Raw genomic sequence first — 24,997 nt, 5'->3', positions numbered from 1 at the left:
GCTTTCTGCGCATTAGTGTACCCAAGTAACACAGTGGTAGTCATGCATCTTAATTATTATTTATGATTAATTATTTTGCCATTTGTCACGTTGTTTGTGTGACTAATCCTAAACAAATCTGCAATAGTAAAATGATCACAAACAAAAAAAAAAACAGTATGCAGCCTTAACCTTGGTTGTTTGGGGGCTACTAGGTTCTGGGGCATTTGTCCATTTTTCCCAGTTGGTAATCCAGCCTTGGTTAGATCCCACTAAACAACAATTACATGTTCTTTTGTCCTTGTTCTATGGGGGGGGGTTTCTTTTAGGACAGTATCCAACCGCAAATTTCGTTTTTCCCATTTGTAATTGAGGACTAACAGAATTAAAGCAATCAATATTATTACAATTTTTGCAAAAATGACTGTGTTGCACCACCAGACTAGAGATGTAATAGTAGATTTGCCATCTACTGATAGTAGATTGCTTTTTGGGAAATCAACAGAATAGCTTAATCTTAAAAGGGTGATTGTTAATAATTATATCTGAAATTATAATTATTGTCATTTTAATTGCATTATTTACATGTTATTTGGCAACATGAACTTTATACTTTTGCTGTCCCGATCATATCTTGTTTGGATTCAAATTCCATCGTGAATAGAAACATTTGTAAACAAATGTTGGAGGGGAGAGAACTAGGTGAAGGAAGAACGTTGTGATTGCGAATAAAGTTTTACGTTTTGAATAGGAAGCTATCGTAAAGCAGCCGTTTGTTTGTCGTGCAGCTGCCGGTTGCTATAACAACAGCCAAGATGGCAGCGATGGCGGCTGGAGATGAGCATGCTGCTTCTGAAGTTTTGAGAGGACTTGCCAGACATTTAAACTGTCTGAACGAAGACAACAAAGCGACAAGAAAGAGGGCTCTCGAGTTAATCAAGAGGGAGACTGTTGATAAAAAGCTCTCCAGCAGCGTCCTACAGGAGGTTTTCTCTGCCCTCCTCAAGCCTCTCCTCAAATGTCTGTCAGATCCGATGGAAAGATGCAGAGAAACCGCAATTGCGACGATAACAGAGTTTATTCGCTGTGTCCCCAAACCGGAGGAGTCGTTGCCTTATCTCATGCCCTGTCTGGCTCAGCGGCTCGGGGAGAAAGAGATCCAGGAGCCGGCGGAGGAGCTCCGGCTGTCCGCCGTGGAGATGTTGACTCTGACGGTGGAGGTGTGCGGGACGCAGTTAGCGCCGTATCTGACCGAAATGTTCAACATACTGCAGAGAACCGTCGTCGACCCTTTCCCAGACGTTAAAAGAGAAAGCTGCAAATGTACCGTCATCTTTGCAAAGTGTTTGCCGGGTAGGTGAAAGGCTTTTCTTTTTGTTGATTAAACTTTGTTGCCATGGTTCCCAGGCAAGCAGACAGATACACACACGTACTACACAGCTGCAGGCCTCAGGCTTAGCTCTAGTATTCTCAATTATCGATTAATCTGTCACTTATTTATTCCGATTACTCATTTAGTTACTAGTTCCCACCTTTTTTGGGCTCGTGTTACCCTTAAAACAAAGCAACAATCCACTTGAAACCACTTATCAGCAGTTGAAAATGATTATAAGATTTATGCTGGGTCAAATATTTTCTGATCACTTGTCTTATTTTATTAATTTTTAGATGTGCAACCCCTCAGATGGTCTAAACCACTAGTAACTGTTGATTTTCTGTTGGCTAACTAATCGATGTATCATCTGAGCACTAATTATTTACCTTGATCCCAATATTTGTTGGATTTGGCTTGCATGAGATGCTCTAGCAGGGAGATCCAAAGCTGAGAGGCCCCGATTGAAAAGCGCTGGTCACCCCTAACTTTTCATTTCACTCACTTTGAACAGTCAAAACAGTGTATACAAAAGTGTGTCACTTAAGATTTATTCATTATTTTATTCTAATGATGTCAGAGGACACACTCCTCCTCTCAATCATAAATGGTCAGTATAAACGTGTAATTGAGCCTTTGAAACCACAAAAAAGACATTTAAAGTTATATCATGATATAATACAAATAATATGATCTCTCTATCTCAGAGCACTTTCACATGCAGGCTGAGAGTCTGGCCACGCCTCTCATGCAGACGATTGCACATCAGCACTCCCGGGTACGAGTGTCTGTCATCGAAGCCACCGGGGCGGTCATTCAGCATAGCACTGGGAAAAACATGGATGACGTACTCTCTCATCTGGCGCAGAGACTGTTTGACGACTCACCACAGGTTCAGTTTCAGCAGTTATTCACCTCTAGCAGGGCTTGCACTTCTCTTCAAAGTCAAAGTGTGTTATATCGATGTAAACTATGTGCAATACTTCTCTGTGAAATATCTCTGTTTCTCTCTTTGGGTCCAGGTGAGAAAAGCCGTGACTGCAGTTGTTGGTGATTGGCTGCTACACATGCGAGACAGATACTCTTATTTCCACAAACTCATCCCACTCCTGCTGAGCAGCGTTAATGATGAGATTCCTGAAATAAGGTAAAATAGTTTCCCCTTTGCTTCACAATGCAGTGTACCTCATGTACTCTATTATCTGTGTTAAAAATATATCATATTTTTATATTATATTATATAACTGACATCTGAGTTGAATGTAGGAACAAGAGCCTAATCTAAATATCTACAACATATGTGAAATAAGGTGATGGTGATGATGTTGAGGACTGAGAGAATGACTGGTGTTTCTCCTGCAGACTTCTAGCAGCTGATTTATGGAGGCAGGTAGGCGCCCAGTGGGAGAAGGAGAATGAGGACGACATCAAGGACAAGATGGACTTTCTTCTGACCCCACCTCCCCTCTACCCACCAGGAGGTCAGGCGCTGCAGCAGCAGCTTCTTCCCGCTCTATACCATATGGGCAAACAGAATTTGATATGTAGATGGATAGACTCCAAAGGACTATCACCATCCATCAACAATAGCCCTTTTACTTAGATTGTCCTTGAGCTACATTTGTCTCTACCCCTACAGTGTATCAGTTCTAAAAGTTGTTTTATGTGATCTACAGATATTTAGATCTTTTATTTAGGTTATTTATCCTTCCTGGTTATTTAAACTAGTTGTCAACTGGGTCTACATGTCATTCCACATGCAGCATTTAACATGCTAATTACTCGCCCATTTTAAGGTGCATAGGTTTGAAGAGAAGAACATTTGGAGTAATTGTTAGGAAACATACACAAAAGTCATGGCTGTTTGTGGCTCATGAAAGTGTAAAGAGTGCGAAGTAGGGTGGTAGCATTTTATAGATACTTCTACTCCTGCCATCTGAAGCTCTTATTAGCACACATTTCTGCCATTTGTCAACACAGCAATGAGGAAGAAACTAACTTTATGTTGGGCCTGGGTGATGGAAGGACGAGACTGTAAAGACAGCTGATTTTTTTTCCCTGATGAAATAAACTGAGCAGGAAAATCCTTGGGATCCAGCTTAAGCCCAGGCTATAAACTCAGACTTACATCCTATAAATATTATGTCATGTGCTCTTTCAGTAGATGGGTTCATTTAGGTGCAATCTAAGGTGGGAATGAATTTCATTGTCACAACAGAGCTAAGTTTGGCTTCATTGGTCCTTCCACTTGCAGAATAAAATCCCTGTCACACTAGTAAATCAGAATTTTGAATCTAAATCAAATCCCTACACCTTGCTGTATTAAATACTTTCTCTTTATTACAGCTGTCCAAGGTTATAACATGCAGTAAAAATGACACAGGTATGACTAGTTTTCAGTACAGGCACTGGCTTGGAGAGATAAATGTCACCCCCGGGGCTTGGAATGAGTGTGAACCTGAACATGGTCACCACAGCTTGCCTATAGGGCTAGGCTAAACTTGTGTGTGTATGTGTGTGTTTATGTCAGAGGTACGGTAGCCAGCCATGTCCCACAGCTACACATGTGACAATATGGATAAATACAGGTTCCGCCTGGGGACAGGAAAGGAAAGGAAGAGGCTCTCTCCCTCTTTGTCTTTTCTCTTTCTTGCCATCATAAATCTGCCGGGCCTCCCAGTGTGAAGAGGTCACTGTCAGACAGTGAGAGACAACCAGAAAAGGGCTTGTTCTGTCTTGTCCTGGTGTGTTTCTCTGATTTATCCCTGTCTTCCTTTAGTCCTCCCTTCCTCTCTTATTAGTGTAGGAATAGGAGAAGAAGAATAAGGGAGGGGGAGAGAGAGAGAGAGAGAGAGAGGAAGGGGAAGAGAGGGACGCAGGATTGGAACTGTAGAAGGCCATTTGAGAATGTGTTTCACTTGCTCTGACAAGTCCCTTGTGGGGAAATCTCAATCGTAAAAAGTTATAGGTAGAAAATTAAGAGCCCTGTCCGCCGACATTTGAAAACCTGTGAATCTGTGATATTTATTGTTCCCTATATGCTATTTCTTAGTCTATGTCTTTGTTACAATACATTTTTAAAAAAAAGTGTGTAAAATGGGTGATCAGATATCCCAAAAGCTGCCTCAATAGACATGTAATGCAGCCAGACGATATGTTCCAGTTTGAATTACCAGTGTTCATAAACTACGTGCTAAATGCTGATTGGTTATATTTATATGCCCATTTCCTGGTGTAGTTCTGGAAAGAAATAAGTAGTTCACTTACTTAAGGCAAAGTAGAAAAAGGTGGGCTGAGAGACAGTGAGTTCTTCCAAAACATAAAAAAAAAAAAAAAACTTGTGAAAATTCACTTTTAGATGTTATTTGAGTTTTGGTTTTCTTGGATGAAATGGATTTTTGGGTTTTTTTTAAATCTCACCAGCACAATCACTTTTACTCCTTTTATGCCATATGTCATTTTGTGTCTTTTTATTTGTGCAAACTAAAACTTAAACATCGCAGGCTGATGTCTAACAGTAAAGAGAGTGTATGAAGATGAATGCTCTTCATTTTCTCCTCCAGTGGAGCGTCCGGGGCTTGGCTGCAGAGAGTTGGTGGTGAGGAACCTTGGCAGGCTAGTGCCAGCCATCACCCACGACGTGACCGACTGGCTGGTTCCCACACGGGTCAGGACCTCCCAGCTTCTCTCTGTGCTGCTGCTCCATGCAGAGGACCACAGCACCCAGCACCTCCAGCCTCTCCTGGCCACCCTCTACCGGGCCTGCACCGACTCAGAGAGGGACGTGGTCAGCAATGTGAGTTCCAGAGAGCTTGTCATCAGATTAGCAGGACGTTATACAATAATACTGTATTTCCTTTTTGGGATCAGGGGTTGGCATTTATTAACTCTGCACCTCTGCTTAGACACAATAGAATTGTTTGGTTATATTTCAGTTCTCACCAGACTGAATTATTTCAGGACACATCTGTTGAGCTTTGAGTCAGCACTTCCAGTGACATGCGAGTCTACCCGCTGTCCTCATTTAGACTGGGCCAAGCGGGGCTCAAGGACTTGGGATGCACCTGTTTACATTGGAGGATTCTGTGGATCTTTGATGTTTGGCATATTAAAAAAGACTTCCTGTTGTTCTTCTCCTTCACACTCCCCCATGCCTCTGTATCTCTCTTCACTCTCCTCTCTCTCTCTCTTTGTACCTACAACTAGTGCCTGGCAGCTGCTAAACTGTTGGGGACCTTTGTCCCTCCTGCAGTCTTCCTCAAGCTGCTGCTGGATCATGTGACAACCTCATCCTCTTCCGCTCACCCCTGGGCCCCCCTCATGGTGCTGGCTGCAGCTCTGGGAGGCTGCTCCAAACCTCTCCTTAAACCACATCTCCAACAGATCGCCAACACACTGGCCCAGCCTGACGTCTGCCAGGAATATCAACAGGTCAGAAGAGGGAAGCCTGGGTTTGGTTGTTGTCAATCTTTTTTTTTTTTTTTTTTTTACTTATCAACCTGAGAATGACTGCTCTCTGCCAGTAACATCATGTATCTCATTCACACCCAGTGCAACCACTTCCTTCTATTGGTAACTGAGTAGCTCCAATAGTCTAGTGACACCTTGGTAGAAGTTACTGTTGAAGAGGAAAGAAAAAGATGACAGCTTTGCCAGGTCTTTTCTGCCCTCATAGGTTGCCATGTCTTGATTCTCCCTCCCCTGATCTGTGCGCACCAGCTGTTTCAATTCCAGTCTTGTTAGGTGATCTTGGCAGTGTCATAGAAGGTCATTTTCTAGTCTCTCTGTGTACCTTAGCACTCTTATTTTTGGCAGTGACAGTGCAGCAGTCATACTCTATATTTCTTGCCTAATTTGTCCCTTATGGAAATGGGTTTCGTGATAAGATGCCACATCTGTTAAAAGGGCTTTCGCTGAAGAGCCTCTTTTCAATAGCACCACTGTACGTGGTGAGTTCAGTGGGTTCGCTGTTGAGTAATTCTGCAAAATGCCGACCCCACTAAAGTGACAGTCCGGCCACATGGTGTTTTTCAAATCTTACATTTCAAGTCTATGATCATAACGTCTCCACTCACACGCAACTGTGAAATGAGCTCCCACATTTTTTTTTTTTTTTGAACTTAATAGAAAAAAGTGATTAAAAATGCCTTCTCTGAAAATAAGAGTCTACCAGTGGAAAAATCTCATCAAGTCCAGAGCAGACTCTTCCCCACTTCCTTTCCTCTTGCACCAAATATGTTTCCCTTTCAGAATCAAAATAACAGTTGCTTGGCAGAGGGTTATTTTCTGATCCTGCCGCACCACTGACTCACCTATACCCATGACCCCACCCGACTCCCAGTGAGGCCTGCAAGAATTTCCTCCCTGGGATAATAATAACAAAAATCCACTAATTTCACGTGACCCCTGCATGGCTGCTCTGACCTCTCTGAGTAGACAAGGCAGCGCATAGTCTTTGTTTTTTTTTATAGCCCTGTGCAAGGTCTCAGCACCGGACTGTGGTTCAGTCACCTTCATTCTCCCCTTCTCTCTCACAGCGCTAAGCCATTAAAAGAATCTCTGAAATTTCAAAGCCTGCCTGGTCAAGGCCAGTGATAAATGGGGAGAGAAGCTGACCCCCTTCTGTCCTCCCGCATCGCTGCCCGACGAGGTCAGCCAGAGGGAGAACTAACAGGACGAGACGGTCACACATTGTCACACAGATGGAGGCAGACCTCTGCTTCCTCTCGGTCTGTTTCTCCATCTATCTCCCTCTGTCACTCTCTCTGTCTGTGAGTCTGACGGCGAAGCAAAGAGCGCTGTGATTCAAGAGCTCGACCAGACAAAGCACCTGCAACATTCTTCGACAACAGGCGGGATTCTTAGCAGCGTGCAGGGCCAGATCCCTGTGTAGCTGTAAATAACACTACTGGAGACAGTAGCACCTGCATCCAGCTCACCCTCTTTCTCTCTGAAATGCTGACCCAGATTATTGCACATGTACTTGCTGCACAGTTGCACAGTCTAAAGTGCTGGTTAGCCCCCAGATCCCTCATATAGGTCTGACTGACTTTGTATTTGCAAAAAACAAACACTCTACTTTCTTTCTTTTTTTTTTTTTTCAAAACGAGGCATCTTAAAAATATGTACGTTTGGATCCAACTTGAGAGAGCTCTGTGTCATTTGAACCAGAGGCAGAGAGGAAGAAAAAGTGAAGTTTGACTTGGACAAAATGAAGCCCGTTAAGAAATGAAATATAAATAATCTTCAAAGTGAACAGTGGCAGGGGAAACTGCGAGGCTCTGTGGGGAGTTGAGGGAACAAGCTGAAGATTTGGCAACTGATATATGATGCTTCTGCACGACTCAACCTCGCCGACTCTTTCAAGTCTCTGTTTTCTTTTCTTTATTTTAGTGGGGGAAAAGACAGCTTACAAAAATAAATGGCAGATGCTCGGGCAAAAAAAAAAAAAAAATACTGGTCGTAAATTGAAGATGGTGTCAAGGGATTGAGGGAAAATGAAAGGAAAGCCAGCGGTTAGAGAAGCCACCGTGTTCTGAGGTACCCTGTGCAATGTGTATGGGATGTTTGCTTATGATTCACATACGGGTTTTGCTTTTAAAGGGGTATTCCAGAGAGGATGAACAAACCTCCACCGTCACACAGACTCTTTACACAGCTGAGTGTCGCTCTGTTGTGGGTTGCCATGGGGATGACGGCATCACAATATCTGCAGGGCTGGAGAAAATTGGTAAAGATAGTACTAAGAAGAGAGGGAAAGAAAGTTATATAGAGGTTGCCTGACAGTGAATTAGCCGGGATATTTACAAGCGGGCTTGTTAGAAGGGAACATGTGCTTTTGGTGACACACTGTAAAAAAGTGCCACAGTAGCCCAGAGGAACAAATCAGCAGGAGAGCAGGGGAGAAAAAGAAGGCTCCGTTTCATTTCACAATATGACAACAAGCCAGTATTCAGCTGAACGTCCAAACATACTTGCGTACATCATCGTCTCATCTGCGTGCCTCGGAGCCTGCCCTTTGTCATGAATGACAGCTGCGTACTCGCTCACTGCTCCACTGAACGACAGATGAAGAGAGGAGAAGAAAGGCAGAATAGCAAACTTTACCTGACTGCAAAGGGTCGGCATCCCATGCAACACCAGTGTTTGTTTCCCTGTTGCCATAGTAACATCAGTAGCTTTGGGGGGGGTGGGCTCCCCACTGGATAGGAATCCATCGCTTGTGTGTGTGTTTATAATTGATGTATCCAGTGGTGGACAGATGCGCACACACACTGCGTAACGAGGCCCCCGGAGCGTGCCCAGACCAATGAAACCAGGTGTATCTCGCCTGGCTCCAGGTGTCCACCTAGTCATTACACCACAGCACTTTTTCCGCTCTCTCTCTCTCTCTCTCTCTCTCTCTCTCTCTCTCTCTCTCTCTCTCTCTCTCTTGGCCAGCTCTAATGGATGTTTTCTGCGCATGTATAATATGCGTGTCTGTATGCGTGTGCGCTAATGTGTGTGTCTGGCACAGTTTGTCACATTATTTCCACAACTGCCTCCCTGGAGCTCTCGCTGTATTTACACGCCAGTGAATGGCTGAGTCGCAGACAGGGAATTCCCCCATCAATGAATTCACCATAAGAGTGCACAGTGCGGTGCGTAAGCCGTTATAAGTGTTTTGAGTCTAGTCAGCTGAAGAAATGAGGGCAATGTTCAGGGCTGCATGGGAGTTTAGTTTAGCCTCAGACTGCCTCAGGAAAAGATGTCTACACACGTAACACCCTGGACTCAAGATACATATAACAAGCATTTTTTCCAGTGTGTGCTCATGAATGCCTCGCGCTCACCTCCACTATCACAAAAAAAAAAAAAAAAAGTTTCTAGCAGACTGGAAATCCCTTAGCTGCCGTTTCTCATCACAAGTTCTGGCTTTGTTAACACTCTGAGCATCTTTACTTGGCTTGACACTTGTTTTCCTTCCAGACTAAGCCAAGCTCTGCTGTACAATAGCCTCACTTCAATTTGTGAAAAGATAGTGCGCCTCCTAGTGATACCTCTTGTAATTGCCAGTCAAGCTCAGCGAGTTGTGTGTGTGTGTGTGAGGTATGAATGTCACATCTCGCCACCCAACTCCTCATCACCAGACCAAAGCAAACACCTGGAGGGCACTCAAACTCTACAACACACACTCTCTCTCTCTCTCTCCCCCTCTTGCTCACCCCCCCCCCCCCCCCCCCCCCTCCATCTAGCCCTAATGACAGACTGGTAGAAAACAGGAAAAGAGGCCGTGATCCCAGTGATGGCATGGAAATTAGCCTGAGCCGCAGGTCTTTGTCTAAACATGAGCTCACCACAACACTGGCTGACAAGTGACAGCAATCTAACACACACTCGTGCTCGGAGAAGGAAAGAAAGTTCTCGCTCTCGGTTACCGTATCTTGTCGATCGCTGTTATTTTTTGTGCAAAATAGGAGACGGGGAGCTGGTGTGCTTTTTAAGTTACTTTCTGTAATGGGAAGGGAGGTATTTGGTTAAGAAGCAGCATTACTACTTAGTTACTGCTGAAGAGTAGATAGTGGAAGGTGGTGTGTGCTGTGGAAGAGGAAAGAGGAGAAGAAATGGAATCAAGGCAGAAAAAGGAGATTGTGTGGATTGAAATGCAATGGGGTTCCCTCTCACGTAATGACAGCTGCTATCCAGATAAATCTTAATATGCTTTTCTCTTTTTCTCTGTCTTCCTATCTCCCTTTTTTCCAGGTTATGTACTTGGAGCAGTTGTTGGCCTGCGTGGATGTGCTGCTGTGTCAGTGTGAGTCAGAATGTGGCTCAGTCAGCCTGCAGCTGCTGCAGGTGTTGGTCACCGTCCAAAGCCTCTCCACTGAGCCGCAGTTCAGCGAAAAGGTGAGACAATACAACTTAACCGCACAAAGATACAATCCCAGATACATCGTCTTCTGGCAACTCTGCCATCAATTTGTTCCGCGTGAGCAAATCATCTCACCTGCGTTCGGTTATGTTCTGACATGGCACTTTTTTTTTTTTTTTTTTTTTACCTTTTTCACCCCTTCAATTTTCTTTTTCCATCCCAGTTTTTTATTAGAAAGGTAAGCAGGTTTTATGAAGCAAGAGAGCTATTTGAGGAATGTGAGCATTTGTACAGGTTCAAAGTGGGCATAGCCAACAGTATAATTACCCACTTAGCCAGTGGAGCTGAAATTGCACCTTTAGAGTGGAACTTTACATCTAGTGAAGGGTTAAAGGAGATGGGTGAAAAGCAGAGAAAGAGAGAGAGAGAGACAGAAACGGAGAAGAAATGGAAAGGGCGTGATGAGCTGTGTTTCTTAGCAGGTGTGTGTCATCAGCCAAGCCCCATTTGTGGCTCCATAATGCCTCCTAACATCACAAGTAACGCGTTTTAATGTTTTGATCAGCCTCCAAGTGCAAAGACACAGACAGGAACTGTGATTAAATTAAATGAAGCCAACGGTATCAGAAGCCAGTGTGTTGCTTAACTGCTTGACAGGAGCGGGAAGGGATTGGCACCGATGCTTACCAGACACCATATGTATGTTCAGAAAGAGAGCAGTGTTAAAGATGAGACTGGGACAGTAAGAGTGGAATAGATTAAGAAAAGAAAGGGAGGGTGAGAATGGCCTTGGGCATTCCGGGACCCAGAGGAAAAGCAGAACTTGTTTTCCCAGAAAAGGGGCACGTCTTTCCCATCAGTGGACAGCTCAGGGTTGTCTAGCGTTTCTCTGAAGGGGCCGATATGTGACTCAGACATTGTCTCTGTCCCTGTCCATCCCTGAGGGACTATGAAGGGAGCTATGAAGTGCCCTAAAGGTCAGTTCCCCTGCCCTGTAGAGTCAGCTAATTATTTACTCTCCTATCTCTCATTCCTGCCCTTTCCTCTCTGCTCAGCTTTTATTGGTGTGTGTGTGTGTGTGGGTTCCTGTGCCTTTGTGACATCCTGTCTATCTGTCGGGGTTTTTGTTACTAAGTGGTTTTATGTGTTAAGATCTTGTCATGTCTGCTGTGTTGTTCTTCCCATGGTTTCACATGATGGTTTTGTGCCTCCCATGTGAGCATGACCTGAAGAATTCCTGACATTACAAGAAAACAGCTGTAATTGTTCAACTTGAACACAATACACTCTGCTCTGGTACTACTTTGTGTCATCGACATCATCAGCCTCTCTCCCACCTGATCTTCTCTGACTTCTTGTCTTTTTTTTTTTACATATTCTGTATGATTTCGTGTAAAAATTGCAGCTTAAAAATGTGTTGACATAACTTTGTTTTCCTCCCATCCTTCCATGTCTCCCTCTCTCCCTCAGGCCCTGGAGAGCGTACGGTGCTTGGGTAAGGTGCAGGGCCTGGACTCGGTGATGGAGCTCTATAGACAACATATGGGCCAGCTGCTGGACTGGCTGTCTGCCTCTGTCAGCACCTGGTCCAGTTACTCCCCACAAAGACTCCAACTGCATATCATAGTCATTCAATCAGGTGAGAAGTGAAGCCTGAATGTGCACAAGACATTGCCAAATTATACAGCAGGTGCTGAAGTTTGCACGTATAAAGACACAATAATAGACAAAGAAATACACTGAGAAAACTGCCTTGTCAAATGACCTGGTAATGATGAGAAAATCACTACATCATTCATCCATCTGAGCATACCCTTTGGCTCCATTTCACCCCAGTATGTTGGTGAGACTATATAATCTATCTAATGTTTTATTAAACATTACTTCACAGTGTGGTTTGTGAAGCCATTCCTTCCTGAACTTGTTCAGACACAACGCGTTACATCATATTTTAAGCATCGTGCTGTTTGTCCTGTTCACACATGATCCATCATCAAGGCAGCACATCAAGGCCAGCAGCTGTCGAAGCAGCAGCACAGATTCTCTTCCACAAATAGTTTAGAAAGGGTCAGGGAGTAGCATTTTCTTGAATTCACAAAAAAAGCAGCAAAACATAACCTACCTGATCCATCCTTTTTCCTTCAAACTCTCTCCATTCATGTTTTCATACAGTCCCACTTTTCTCCTGAGATTAACTGTTGTCAATTGTTGGACACGCGTGCGTCAACGCCGGTCAGAGCAAGTGTCAGCAGCACTTGACGGATGCGAGGGCTGGCAAATGACCCGATGTTTAATGTTAAAGTCTATGTGATGTATTGCTTGATGCCCCAATGGATGTTATATTGTTACATCGATGGTTTCCAAGATGGATGAGTGACTAGGAAACACAGAAATCTCCATTATTTTCTGTTACCCAAGCAGAGAGGCACATGGTCAAAGACACACACACAAAAAAACAGGGCTGTCATTAACACCAGTTGGCTTACTGACTTTTGTAAATCCCTGTCTTTCCCTCCGTGTGTCAGTCAGCCAGTGTGTCTCAGCCTTGTCTTAAGGAGTTAAAGTGTCTGTGTGTGTGTGTGTGTGTGTGTGTGTGTGTGTGTGTTTGTGGTGCAGTGGGTTAAAAAGCTATGACCCTGTCCTCTGTGCTGAGACTTCACTTTACCGCCCTCTATACCAAATAATCCTCCATCATCAGCACCTCACTGTGCCACACTTTCATCTTCATCTCTTTCTCCCTCCCTTCCCTCTCTTTCTAATTGACTGGGCAGCCGGGTACCTCTCTAATCCCCACACACACATCCACACACTCCCACGACTAACTGACCAGTCCACTCAGTGATCCCAGCGCAGGTCACCACATCAAACGGCCCCACAGCCGCCTGCTCTTGACCTTTTCCCCTGGATCAAGGCCACTTTGAAGCTCAATGTGTGTGTGTGTGTGTGTGTGTGTGTGTGTGTGTGTGTCTTTATGTGTATGAGTGTGTTTTATTTATGCAAGTTGAATGCTGCACTAAGCCACCCTAGGTTTCATTCTTGCAGATGTGATTTTTGGTCTATTAGAGAGACCCGGCCGAACAGAGAGTGTGTGTGTGGCCGATGCGTTTGATGTGCACATGATTCAGGGAAATCAGCCCTCTGCCAAACAATTGACGGTAGTTAATGTGACAACTGAGAATTGGTCATTTTGCTTGCTCATCAGCTCTTCGCACACTTCATCTTTGTTCGTTTGAGACAGGAATAATTATTGCCTTCTCATATCCTCCTCCTCCGCCGTCTTTTGTTCTTCAGCTGGTGTGCGATCCTGGAGCCTGCAGGAATCTCTTACCCCCTCTTTCTCTATGTAGGGGTATAGTGCCTTGCTCAAGGACAGGATACACGTTGACATTCTCCCTAAGCAATTACGAGAAGTATGTTTGACACACACAGGCAAACACCGCCTCGTCATGTCTGTAGTCGATGTGAGTTGACCTGCAGACGTCTCTGGTCGAATGACACACCCTTTGATTCACACATTCCAGCTGGTTAATGCAGGTTTCCCTTTCTCTCTCCGTTTCCCCATATCTCTTTATGACTTTGGCCGCCACCCTCGGGCAGTGTCAGGATTTCCTCTGTCTCCCTTCACGTCTGTACAATTGAGTCCAAACAGGGCACGGACACTTATCGGCCATGGCGCACACATATCACTAAATATAGCTCTGTAAACATGCAGTGAGACTGTCGGTGGGTGGGTGGGTGTGTGTGTGTGGGCATGAATGCAACTGGGAATATTTGTACTGTGAGATTTTCACTTTTCCTGTAATAGACACTTGTATAGAAACACTCTGTCACACAAAGACCTTTTTATGCCTCATTTCCTCGGAGCTGTGTGTCACCGTCTCACCAGTCCATTGATCTCTCAATAACACAAGCCCTCTGGTCAGTGCTAAACCAAAAAAAAAAAAAAAAAAGATCTTATGTGTGTGCAGGCTTTGTCTTGTTTGTCATGAGATATTTGGTCTCGACAAAGAGGGGAATTAAGAACTTTTTACATTTAATATTTAGTGGCTGGCTAAAAACGGCAGAAAAAAATCAAGAGGTACCCGGAGATTTTGACATCAAGTAATGCTATGCAGCAGTTCTTTATGAGTGGATCCCTGTTTTGTTTGTCCCTTGCAGGCTACTTTGTGTTACTGGAAAAGCATTATGTTCAATTAAGTATCACAGCAGTAGTAATACAAATGTGTGTGTGTGTGTGTGTGTGCATTAAAGGCCCAGTAATTGGGGAGTTTGTGAACCAGTTGATGCCTCTGCTCCGTGGCTGCCTCCAACCAGACAGAGACCCAGAGATGAGGATGACCATCTTCACAATGCTGGCCAAGTTGCTGCTGGACTCAGGCAATACACTAGATTCCCAGGGGTGAGAGGGACACATATACACATCCACATATAAATACACACACACACACACACACGCAGTGAGCAAGGGAAGCTATGAAATAATATAGGAACTGTTTTTTTAGTAGGTTTAAGAGAAGTTCTTGTATGTTTTTCACTTAACAAAGACGCACGCAACAGCAGAATTGCAGGTTAATTGTCCATAATTTCATAATTTCATGATGTAACATTGAGCTTTGAACTCATCCAGTTGTTTGGGTTTGTCTAGTCTGAATTTTCCAACTCATTGTTATTAGCACAGCTCATATTTTTAGGCTTTACCTCACATTATGTGAATAACCACCCAGCCCACACTATAATTAGAAACACACACACAAAAACACAATAGTGTACTTCCATGAAGTCATTATAACCCCATGAGCTTTTTTAGGACCTTGCGGTTTATTCACATAAGGTCATATTGTAGAGTCCTATTTAAGTTAAAACAGTCTCTTAGGGAGTATCAGATAGACTAACTCAGATTAGTTAATTACTTCCCAGCATGCCTGTAGAAGAAGGCACATGTCGTCTGAATCACTGGTCAGTAATTTAACAACACCTGGATGGTTATTGAATGATGATGGAGGTAGGACTTGTGTTTGGGATAGCAGAGATGTCTGACATCCATAGAAGATCTCCAGTGTGTGAGTTCTTCCTCTTTGCAGCCCCCGTTGCCCTCCCGGGTCCCCTCCGAGCCCTCAGCTGTGCAGCCTTCAGCCCGGACTCAGAGCTCTAATCTGAGGGAATGCATTAAGCCTGAGGCCCTCCCCAGGTCCCAGCTATCACCACAGCTGCTCCTGTCGATCAAGAAAATAAACCTCGTCCATGGGGTTGTCTTGGAGACATCTGTGCAGCGTGTCACTAACCCTTAATATGAGGGATAGATTGATAATCTTTGTGTGGTGCAATGTTGAAAGTGCCTTTGGCATGAACCTGGCAGAAGTGTAAAGAATACAAGACAAAATAATATCCATGTCAGTGAAATATGTCACATAAACAACAGGAAGTGTTCTTAAGCCAAAACATTCAGCCACCTTTGCCAAAATTGTGGAAATTGGAACTTTGCTTTCAACTTTCATCAGATTATTTTATCCATAAATGTGCATATTAGACAAAAGGGGTCTCTGTCTCGTCCTCACTCTCAGCGCGGCCACCTGCGCTGCTAACTGCTCCTCTCATTCCTGAGCTATATCTGCGGTAATCACAGGACCATCAGGAGACAGAAATCATGTTACACCTTCAAAAGGTTTCAAACAAATGCTTAACTTACAGTATGTGGGTCTGTGCGGTCTGCCATAATATTTCCATTCATACTCATCTCATCCCTCCATTCATGATTTATGGCGTAATCTTTGCTCAGCAGATTGTAGCCCACACACACACACACACACCCTATATGTCATCAAGAGGACAATGATAGTCATAGAGAAAACCTCTTCTCTTTGTTCTACAACCCAAAATGACATAATGACAGCTCTGCTTTACAACAAGCAGAAAGGGAAAGGAGTTTGTGTAAGTGCCTTTCATCCACACACACACACACACACATAATGTCTTTGTTTCATGTGGATTTGTGTGATGTGATTAAAAAGATGGATGTGAAATCTAAGTAGAAGGTAATGTGTGAGAAATGAAAGTTTATACTTTTTTTTCCCCTGGATGCGGCAGGCCAAAATCATGTGCCACTTGCAAGGGAGATAAGAGAGTGTGTTCTCATGCATGTGTGAACTGCAATAGGCTGCAATCTGTCTGTAATCTTAATTTCAACTTTAAAGACTTAAAACAAGAGAAAATAAATGCTACCGGGATGAGATCTTCCTCTTATTCCAAATGCAGTTTCCCTTTTGCCAGGAAACAAGACATGCATGTATCAAAAATGACCCTTTATTCTGTAACTAGAAAACCAGAAACAAGACTTAACCTCAAAACATTGGCACATTCATTTAACAGCTTTATGAAAATAACATTTTGAAAGTAACAATAACAGTGACATGGGAATGGCTGATATAAAGTACCAGTCAAAAGTTTGGACACATTTTCTCATTCAAGTGAATGGGAAGGTTTGTCCAAACTTTTGACTGGTACTGTGGTTGAAATTATTATCATAGTAACAATATGGATACTATCCAATATCATTATATATCATTATATATGGCAAATTTATGCACAATCACGCATTAAACAATCAAACTCATGTTCAAAGAAATGATAGTGCTACACATTACCAAATTCTTTATATGAGTGAAACAAAAATAAAAATCACTAATTTTATTAGTGTTTAATGACAAATATCAATAAGTTGGATGTAAGGTCGTATTGTAATTTTGCTGAAATATGCTAATATTATTAAATTAACGCCCATCCCTACTTGATGATAGACTAAATTTCTCGTTAAGATGTAGATTCTCTATTGTTCTATTGCTCTGAGAGAGCAAGTACTGATTGTTTTCATTATCATTTATTTTATCATTATTTTCTCTATTAATTTATCTTTTTTTTTGGTCTATAAAACATCAGAAAATAGTGGAAATATGCCCATCACTGTTTCCATAGAGCCTGAGGTGATCAAATGTTCCACTATCGGTCCCAAACCCAAAGATATTCAATTCACTATGAGCTCAAGACTAAGACAAGCAGCAGGTTTTCACATTGGAGAAGTTGGAACCATAAAATGTCTTTTTTTTTAAAAAAAATATACTTAGATGACGAATTGATTATCAAAACTTATCTTCAGCCGTTCAACTAAATGATTAACTGACTAATAATTACAGCTCTGCTGTTACTTTGTGAGCATTAGAAGCACAGAGAGCTCCACTGTGTAGAGACTCATGAAGCGTACAGTCAAAGTTCCCTGGATCTTTGTGTGTGTGTGTGCGAGTGCGCTAGCGTGCATGCACAGACATACATGTGAAAGGTAAAGTCCTACTCTTCTTTCCTTTGGAAATCATCCCTGTAATGTGGAAATATGTCTTTCCATCATCTGGCGTCATTCATGATGAGCTTTCAACACCTGTCAACATGAAGCGGCTGAGTTACAGTCCTATCTTTATTAATGGCACTCAGTCTCCCTCTACTGGCACTGAAACACTACAGCATACTTTATCAAATACATGACAAGTTTATTGTGACACCAGCTGAACAGCCAGATGCCAGGGCAGCTACCAGAATTTTGTGGAGTTGGTCAGGACTAAAGGACAGTGCGGACTCGTAGCGTGTGAGAGGACGTCAGAGGGCCTAAGCCAGCGTGGAAAAGACAGGGAGAAGGGAAAGGAGGACACCCAGATGTTCTACTCCTCGCCTTTTTGCCTCTCCTCCACTGCGCCCCCCCCGCCCCTCCTATCTTAGAACGAGTGTGGGAAAATGACTGCAGTATAGCAATTGTGTTGCAGTAGCTTATGAATTCAACAGTCACATAGCATTCCCAACAGCCAACATCATTCGCTTAACTTCAAAACTGTCTTCAAAAGTGCTCCATTTTTGTAAAACTAAGATGATTGCCAAATGCTAATTCATGGAAAGTGACTTCTCTGATCCTGTCTTATCTTTTTCTCTCACCCTTCTTCCAGGCATTTTCGTAATGAGTCAGAGAAGTTCCTGTGTGACATCCTGCTTCCTAACCTGGTTTGGCACGCGGGCCGCACTGCTGCTGCCGTCCGGACCTCGGTCCTCAGCTGTCTGCTGGCCCTGTTGCATGGAGGGGCTGTCACACCTGGACAGGTACCAGCACTGCATAAATGACATCTACAAATACATATCATTGCACACAGGCTGCATACGACACACAGTGGTTCCATTTGTTCCCACCTGTGCAAAAAGCACTGGAAGCAAACACCGGATATGAACCGTCTCCAGTAGTAAATACTCCTGATCTTCAATCTGCAGAAACACTTTTTATTGACTCAGCTGTAAAGGAAAAGATGTGGTAGTGCATTCTTCTAATCCATCAGGAAGTGACATTTACTTGAAATTCTCTGTTTTGTCCATTTCACATCAAAACAGACTTCCCGCTTGGCCATTTGGGGAAATATATCATCCGCCATCTTTTTCTCCTTAGCTGAAAGAGTTGGCGACTGCAGGTAGCAGGTGTACATGGGGCCAAGCGGGTTCACATACCTTTGTCCCTGAGGAACAATGCTTCTACTGTTCTGGGCTCTTGTTATATGTAGGAACTATCACCAGGACATGCCCTTGCACCTGCCTGTCAAAGCTTGTGCCCAGTTAGGGTATGCGTGCTCTCACACATGTACATCTGGCTGTGTTTGCCCTTGCGTGTGCAGTTGAGTGACCAGTTGAAACCGGCTCACACACCTCTGCTATTCACACGTCTTTAACTTAAAGGCAAAGCAAACAGCTGGGGGACAATGCGAGTATGGTTGTAGGTGTGTATGATCAAACTTTGATTAACTTATGGGAACCAAACATTCATGAAAGAATAGAAAACCCGAAAGAGTGGTTGCTAATCAGGGCTGCATTACTCTAAGACTTGAAGTTTGTAATTATGTTATAGTTGAGATTAGATAAATAAGAATGTCAACTTCAGGATATGTGTGTATTTCCATCAGCAAATTTAAACAGCCTTTCATTTAGACGGACATTGTTTCCTCGCTACTCCCTGTGAAAACAATTAGCAGGTCCAGTTACACTTGGCACCCTGATATTGTCACTGATGTAATGCCAGATCACTCTCTGCCAAATTTTCCTTCTCTTTCTCTCTCCTCGTCTCCCTCTCCCCTCGCTCCTTCACGGTTACGATAGCAAACAGACGGGGTGACAGAGGTTTTAGCCATCACCTCTTGGCCTGTGGATCCCGGCGCTCAGCTTCACCTTGTTTGTCCATTTCCTCTGTTTCTCATCTGTTGGTGTGATGAAAACATTGGTTTTCACTGGACCTCTGATATTGGGCTCTATGCCCATTTGTCTGTACAAACTGATCCAGAGCTTATGTCAATCTGTCATGGTTCATGTGATATTTCACTTGGGTAAATATATACAAAGTTCAACAGTAATATTTCCAGTGGAAGTGTGGACATTGTAACTTTCTTAAAGCTATCCTGGGCGTGTGTTGTCGCCATCACTATCCAGCCGTTTCCTCCTCTAATAAAGGAGTATGTTTACTGTGGAAATCTACATGAGAAATGTAGAACTTAACTTAATTTCTTAATTTTTTTAGACCTATTTTGTAAACTGGAGACATGATTGCCCCATTAGTGAGTTTGAAATGTGTCAAACATGCACACAGACTTTGAACTTGTCATTGATGGTCTAATCGCTAAGTAAACCGATCTATGCCTTTTCTGTGTGCAGCTGCTTTGCATGGAGGAAAAGCTGATTCTTCAGGTGTTATCAGCCCTGGAAGAGGACTCTCAGACGGGCAGACTGTTGGCTTGTCGCTCTCTGTCAACCATACTACGGCTCATAGGATCCAGTCTGCACCCTGAGGCCCTCAACAAGGTCTACCCTGGTAAATGACAAACACATAAAAATGAATGCACAATGCAACATTTTGTCAGACTGAAAATGACATGTATGCTTTGCAATTAATTGTTTAGAATTTCTTGAATCTAACAAATCAAAGAATAGCAGCATATTGGCCATTTGGGAAACATTTCACTTCGTTTATGTTTGCTGTCATTAAAAATGAATGTTGTGAGATGCCACAGATGTGGTGAATTACTACCCTAAAAGTCAGCCAAATTGAAGGAAAATATTTTTTCAAATCCTTAGACTATTTTTGTGTGTGGGTGTCTTTCCTCCACAGAGCTGCTGAAGCGTCTGGATGACAGCAGCGAGGAGGTGCGCGGCGTGGCTCTGCAGGCTCTGGGGCTGTGGCTGTCCAGTCTGACCAAAGACTACAACCCAGAGCTCTGTGCCCCTCATCTCCAGTTCCTCTTCCAGGAGCTCCTCCTGCACCTGGACGACCCCGACAGCTCAGTGCAGGACCAAGTGCTCGGTGAGACTGGGTGGGGTGTTTGAACCAGCGACCTCAGAGATGAGGATGGAGTGTTGATAATAAGCTGATGGTGAAGGTTTAACAGGAGGATGTGCGACTTTCCTGACAATGCTTTTTCAGCGTGAACAAAAAAAAAAAGAATAATTTGTCTGGATCCTAGAGCGATGGACTAAGAATTACTGTCTAAAGCTTTAGTCTGTGTGGAATGTATCATAGCTGGGTGAGACGGTCAGGGAGGTGTCTGGAATACTTACTTTTCCTTCATCACTATTCGAATCCTCACTATTAATCATAACCATAACTCTTGACAAAATTTGGCAAACATTTTTCTAGCTGGCCTCAAATGCATTTTAGTTTTTTAAAACATGATGCTGACAGTCCTCGATACCACTGCTGATAAGAAATAGGAGGGATTGTGAAGATAACATAATGGGATACATAATATGAAACATCCTCTTGCGTATATGTGTGTACGTATACTGTATTTGACTTAAAATAATGATTCGTCATTGGCCTAATGACCCTGATTATCTGATAAACATGTTCAGATGATCCAGATATTAAAGATGACGATGCTGAATGTGAGTCGATGATGAAAGCAGCATTTAGCTGTGATGATCTGCAGACCGGCCTGCTGTGTTTGAGACGCTCACAGAGGGATGAGAGGAATTAGGGGTATCCTCTATCAAACACTCGATTATTGCCCTGGCTCGCTGCCAGCAGATTCCCCTCTCCTTCATTTCAAAAGGCTCTCCGTTATCCTTCTTTTCCACGCAATTCATCACCGAGAGCAGCTCGAGCAATTCCCCCTGCCAATGTGAGTCCTTTAAGGGCCGGGTTGGAGTGAAATATAAGATCCAGATATGGATAAGCACCCACCTGAGAGAGACACTGTGCCCTAATATCTGTGTAACTGCCTCATTCCCCTGCCAGCACACCTGGGATAGACTGGGCAAATATCTGCCTCTCCACCCAGGATCTCACTCCAGAACATCTCAGAACAGTCTCCCCTAATGACAACCACATGGGGCAGAACCCCCCCCCCCACCTCCACCTTTTCCCCATCTGTCCTCACACCCATCCCGCTTAATCCCTCCATCCTTTATCTGTCTGTCTGTCTTCCTCCTCTTATACCCAGTGTTGCTTCACGGGTGTGTTTTTATTGATGTTTCAGTGGAAAGTCTGAGTGGCTTCTCCTGAACTCTGTAACTGAGGCTCAACTCTTCTGGACTTTCACTCTCTCCCACTCTCATGGATGTTAGCTGTCATTACTTCTGACAGGACACAGGTGAGCGCTGATGCCTTAGCCAGGGATGAGAGGCCTCGCTACGGGATCTCTCATCTTCATACGGCTAGACGTGGAGGGAAAGAGGGGGGGGAAAAAAAGAGTAGAGAAGGCATTCTTACACTCGCCAGATGCAGCAACAGCTTCCATGCCATGACTTCTAGTCTCTGCAAGATTACTTTTGAAAGCCCTCCAAGGAAAATAAGCATTTTTGTTGTTGCCATTGGTTATCAAGTGTCTGTAACCTTGACTGCAGAAGGCAGAATAACAAATGTAAATGAACTTCATGAAGCAGCCTTCGCCCACATACTATACATCTGAATTCCTTGTATCTGAGTGCTTTTGTGTCATGCTCGCGTACGCGTACTGTAAGAACTCTCTTTGAAAAACAATATGGTAATACTGTATGTTCCAGTTTAAACATGAAAGGAGCAGTTATTGAGGATTTCTTTGTTGCATATCCAGCACAGGTTGAGCCAGCAATGATTTATCTTTAACTCATGCTCTGGCAATTAGTTACGCACCTAAACTGATACTAGCGAAAGCATAAGTCTGGTGACATTTTATATATTTCTTATTGTCCACAAATCCCATGAATAGACACAAACTAAAACCTTATATCGCTCATTCCTTTGTGGCATAGACCTCTATAGATGTCCAAAAACGATTTATAACACATGAATAAAGCACACCGTATTTTGAGTCTATCCCACATACGCCATCCTGTTGCTGTAAATACTCACTAACGTGCCAAATAGCAGAAAATAGTCCCCAACAAGTGCATCATTTGCACTGTTAATGGAAGGTATTTATCCCTTTTTAAAAATGCAAGTTATATATTTGTGACCTGTTTTTAAAGATGTATGTTTTCAGTAGGAACTGTTTTACACTTTTTTCACAATAACAAAAATACACAATATTGTCAACCTTATTATTTAAACATAATTGTGTTGTAATTGTGTTGGGACAGTATCTTAGTAGTTATCTAGTTCTCCATTACTCCAAGTTTACATTACTGAGGTAGAGTAATTGATATGTCTTATAATATGAAAAATGAAAATGATGGTGATGCATCATTAATGAGAAATTAGCTTTAAGGAGTATGTCAGCGTATCTGTCCTGTACAGAGGCCCAGTTCATCACACTGTGATCCCCATGAAGTACAGTACACTCATGTCTCTTTGTGAAATGAGCTGACCTCACATCTTCCTGAGTGATCGTCTGTATCTGACAGCACCCATAACCGCCTGCGCCGCAAATATGGAAGCATTCCACACTCTCATGCATGGCTCTTTTTGAAGCGTTCTTTTTTTTTTTTTTTTTTCCCCTCCCCGCTCTTTCTTTCTCTCTATCTCTGGTTCTTTGTTCCTTTAATAGTTGATCCCATTCTTATGCTTCTTGAATTTCAAACGCATATCTGTGAAGTGGCTTGATGTCTGCAGCATGTCCTGACAGCATGACGGACAGCACCGCCAACCCCTCCTTCCCTCACTCCTCCAGTTCTCCACCCTGAATAATCCCAAAGTCCTGGCAGCACGGCGGCTACCTGCTCAATCACACACACACACACACACACACAGACTCTTTCCACTGATATAACTCACTTCTCACAAGTCATCATTGTTCTCCTTTATCTCAAAGTCCACCCCCACCCCCCTGTCATCTCCATCCCAGCTAAGTACAGTATACACAAAAGCTAAAAATCCCCTCAATCTCCTTGAAGAACAAAGGCTGGTATCAGATGATGAGTTTACATGAGCTAACTCATCCAGAGTGACGGCATGTCACCACTAGAACAGCACTTTTGCATTGCGGTTTCCGAAGCATTTTACCCACTGACAGCAGTTAAAGTAATTCAATATACCTCTGATAATCAGCAGATGGTGTGGAAATGATGGCAGGAAAAGATTTGGAAAGAGAATTGCCGCCTCCCAGTGGAAGAAAAGGGCATTTGAACATTTTTGGTTTGCAGAGTTAATGTAGTGTAGTTCATCACTGCCATCTGCTGACTGATTTTTGACATGAGCAATGAATGAGAACGCAATCAAGGCAGGCATAACTAGAGCACCATCACCTTCAGTTTAATATTTACGGTACTTCATGTTCTCTGAGTATTGCTGCTTTTAATTTGACTGTATCTTTTTTCCTCTCATCATGTCTCCTGTCTGACTCCTGTCTGTGCTGTGTCTTTTGGGTTTTGTTTTGTGCGTTTCCAGAGATCCTGAAGCAAGGCAGCTCGGTCCACCCATCACTCCTGAAGAGGGAAGTGAAGGCAGTGAGGGACAAACAGCGGAGTCCTCTCTACTGCGACCAGCTGCTGCAGCACATCAGCTCACTGCCCACAGAGACTACAGCAGACTGTCCTGAGTGACAAGCCCAAAACAGACACAGAGACTGATATTTGTGCCTTTTAATCAAAGAACTCTCACTTTTTGCTGTGAAACTGGCTTTGATGAACAATCTATAACAGCACGATGAATCATTATCTTGCTCCTGGCCTTAAATTCAGTGAAGTGTTGACCCTTGTGTGGGCGAGTAGATGACTGAATTTTCATTTTTTTTTTATTTTCAGTATGTCCTTGAATGTGAAATGTCTCCTTTACCGTTTGTTCAAGAACAGTTGTTCTGCATCCGTTGCATTTTATTCCTTTGGTTCTGATGTTTGGGTTTTATGAAAACAACATGTTTGATTCACTGTGGTTGTGTTTACATGTTTCAGTTATACACTTATAAGATCTCTTTGTTCATATCTTCGTGATTCTGGCAGACGGTTTGTGATATTGTTTCATTCCTGCACCTACTCTATCAGCATCCCAGCCTCCAGATGGTGCTGAGCCTGAGAGGAGGTACTCATGTGATATCTGTCTTTAAAGTGCACTTGTTCGCTTTGTGTTAAAAGAAAACCTGACAGTCAAGATGTGTACATACAAATCACATTAAAATATACCTGAATCTTTTAAATATGGAGTGAAACTACTGACACAGGTTTAAAAGAAATGGTCATCGGTAAGAATGTCATTTAGACAAAAGCCAAAATTACATTTTAATACATTTTTCATGTGCGTTTTCACTGAACCTCTTAATATCAGTGGGATATTATTAAACATAATCGTAATAAAATGGTAAAAAATGTTCTGGCCGGGT

General features: G+C 43.2%; 1 protein-coding gene across 2 annotated transcripts; it reads left to right on the top strand.

Moving 5' to 3' along the window:
* The first annotated feature begins 748 nt into the window (after positions 1-748).
* Positions 749-24,987, top strand: LOC137168525 (dynein axonemal assembly factor 5-like). Of its 2 annotated transcripts, XM_067571158.1 has the most exons (13): positions 750-1,332; positions 2,059-2,243; positions 2,374-2,498; positions 2,714-2,832; positions 4,915-5,147; positions 5,558-5,782; positions 10,094-10,237; positions 11,673-11,841; positions 14,454-14,601; positions 18,185-18,335; positions 19,923-20,079; positions 20,377-20,568; positions 24,070-24,987. In XM_067571158.1, the coding sequence occupies exons 1-13, from the start codon at positions 795-797 to the stop codon at positions 24,222-24,224; spliced, it is 2,541 nt and encodes an 846-aa protein (XP_067427259.1). In that variant the 5' UTR covers positions 750-794; the 3' UTR covers positions 24,225-24,987. The 2 variants fall into 2 exon arrangements, with proteins under 2 accessions (XP_067427260.1, XP_067427259.1); XM_067571159.1 differs by lacking the exon at positions 5,558-5,782 and having other exon boundaries at positions 749-1,332.
* Positions 24,988-24,997: the final 10 nt, after the last annotated feature.

Source organism: Thunnus thynnus, chromosome 17, assembly GCF_963924715.1.
Source record: "Thunnus thynnus chromosome 17, fThuThy2.1, whole genome shotgun sequence".
Lineage (NCBI taxonomy): Eukaryota > Metazoa > Chordata > Actinopteri > Scombriformes > Scombridae > Thunnus > Thunnus thynnus.
This window is presented reverse-complemented; position numbering and strand designations above follow the sequence as displayed.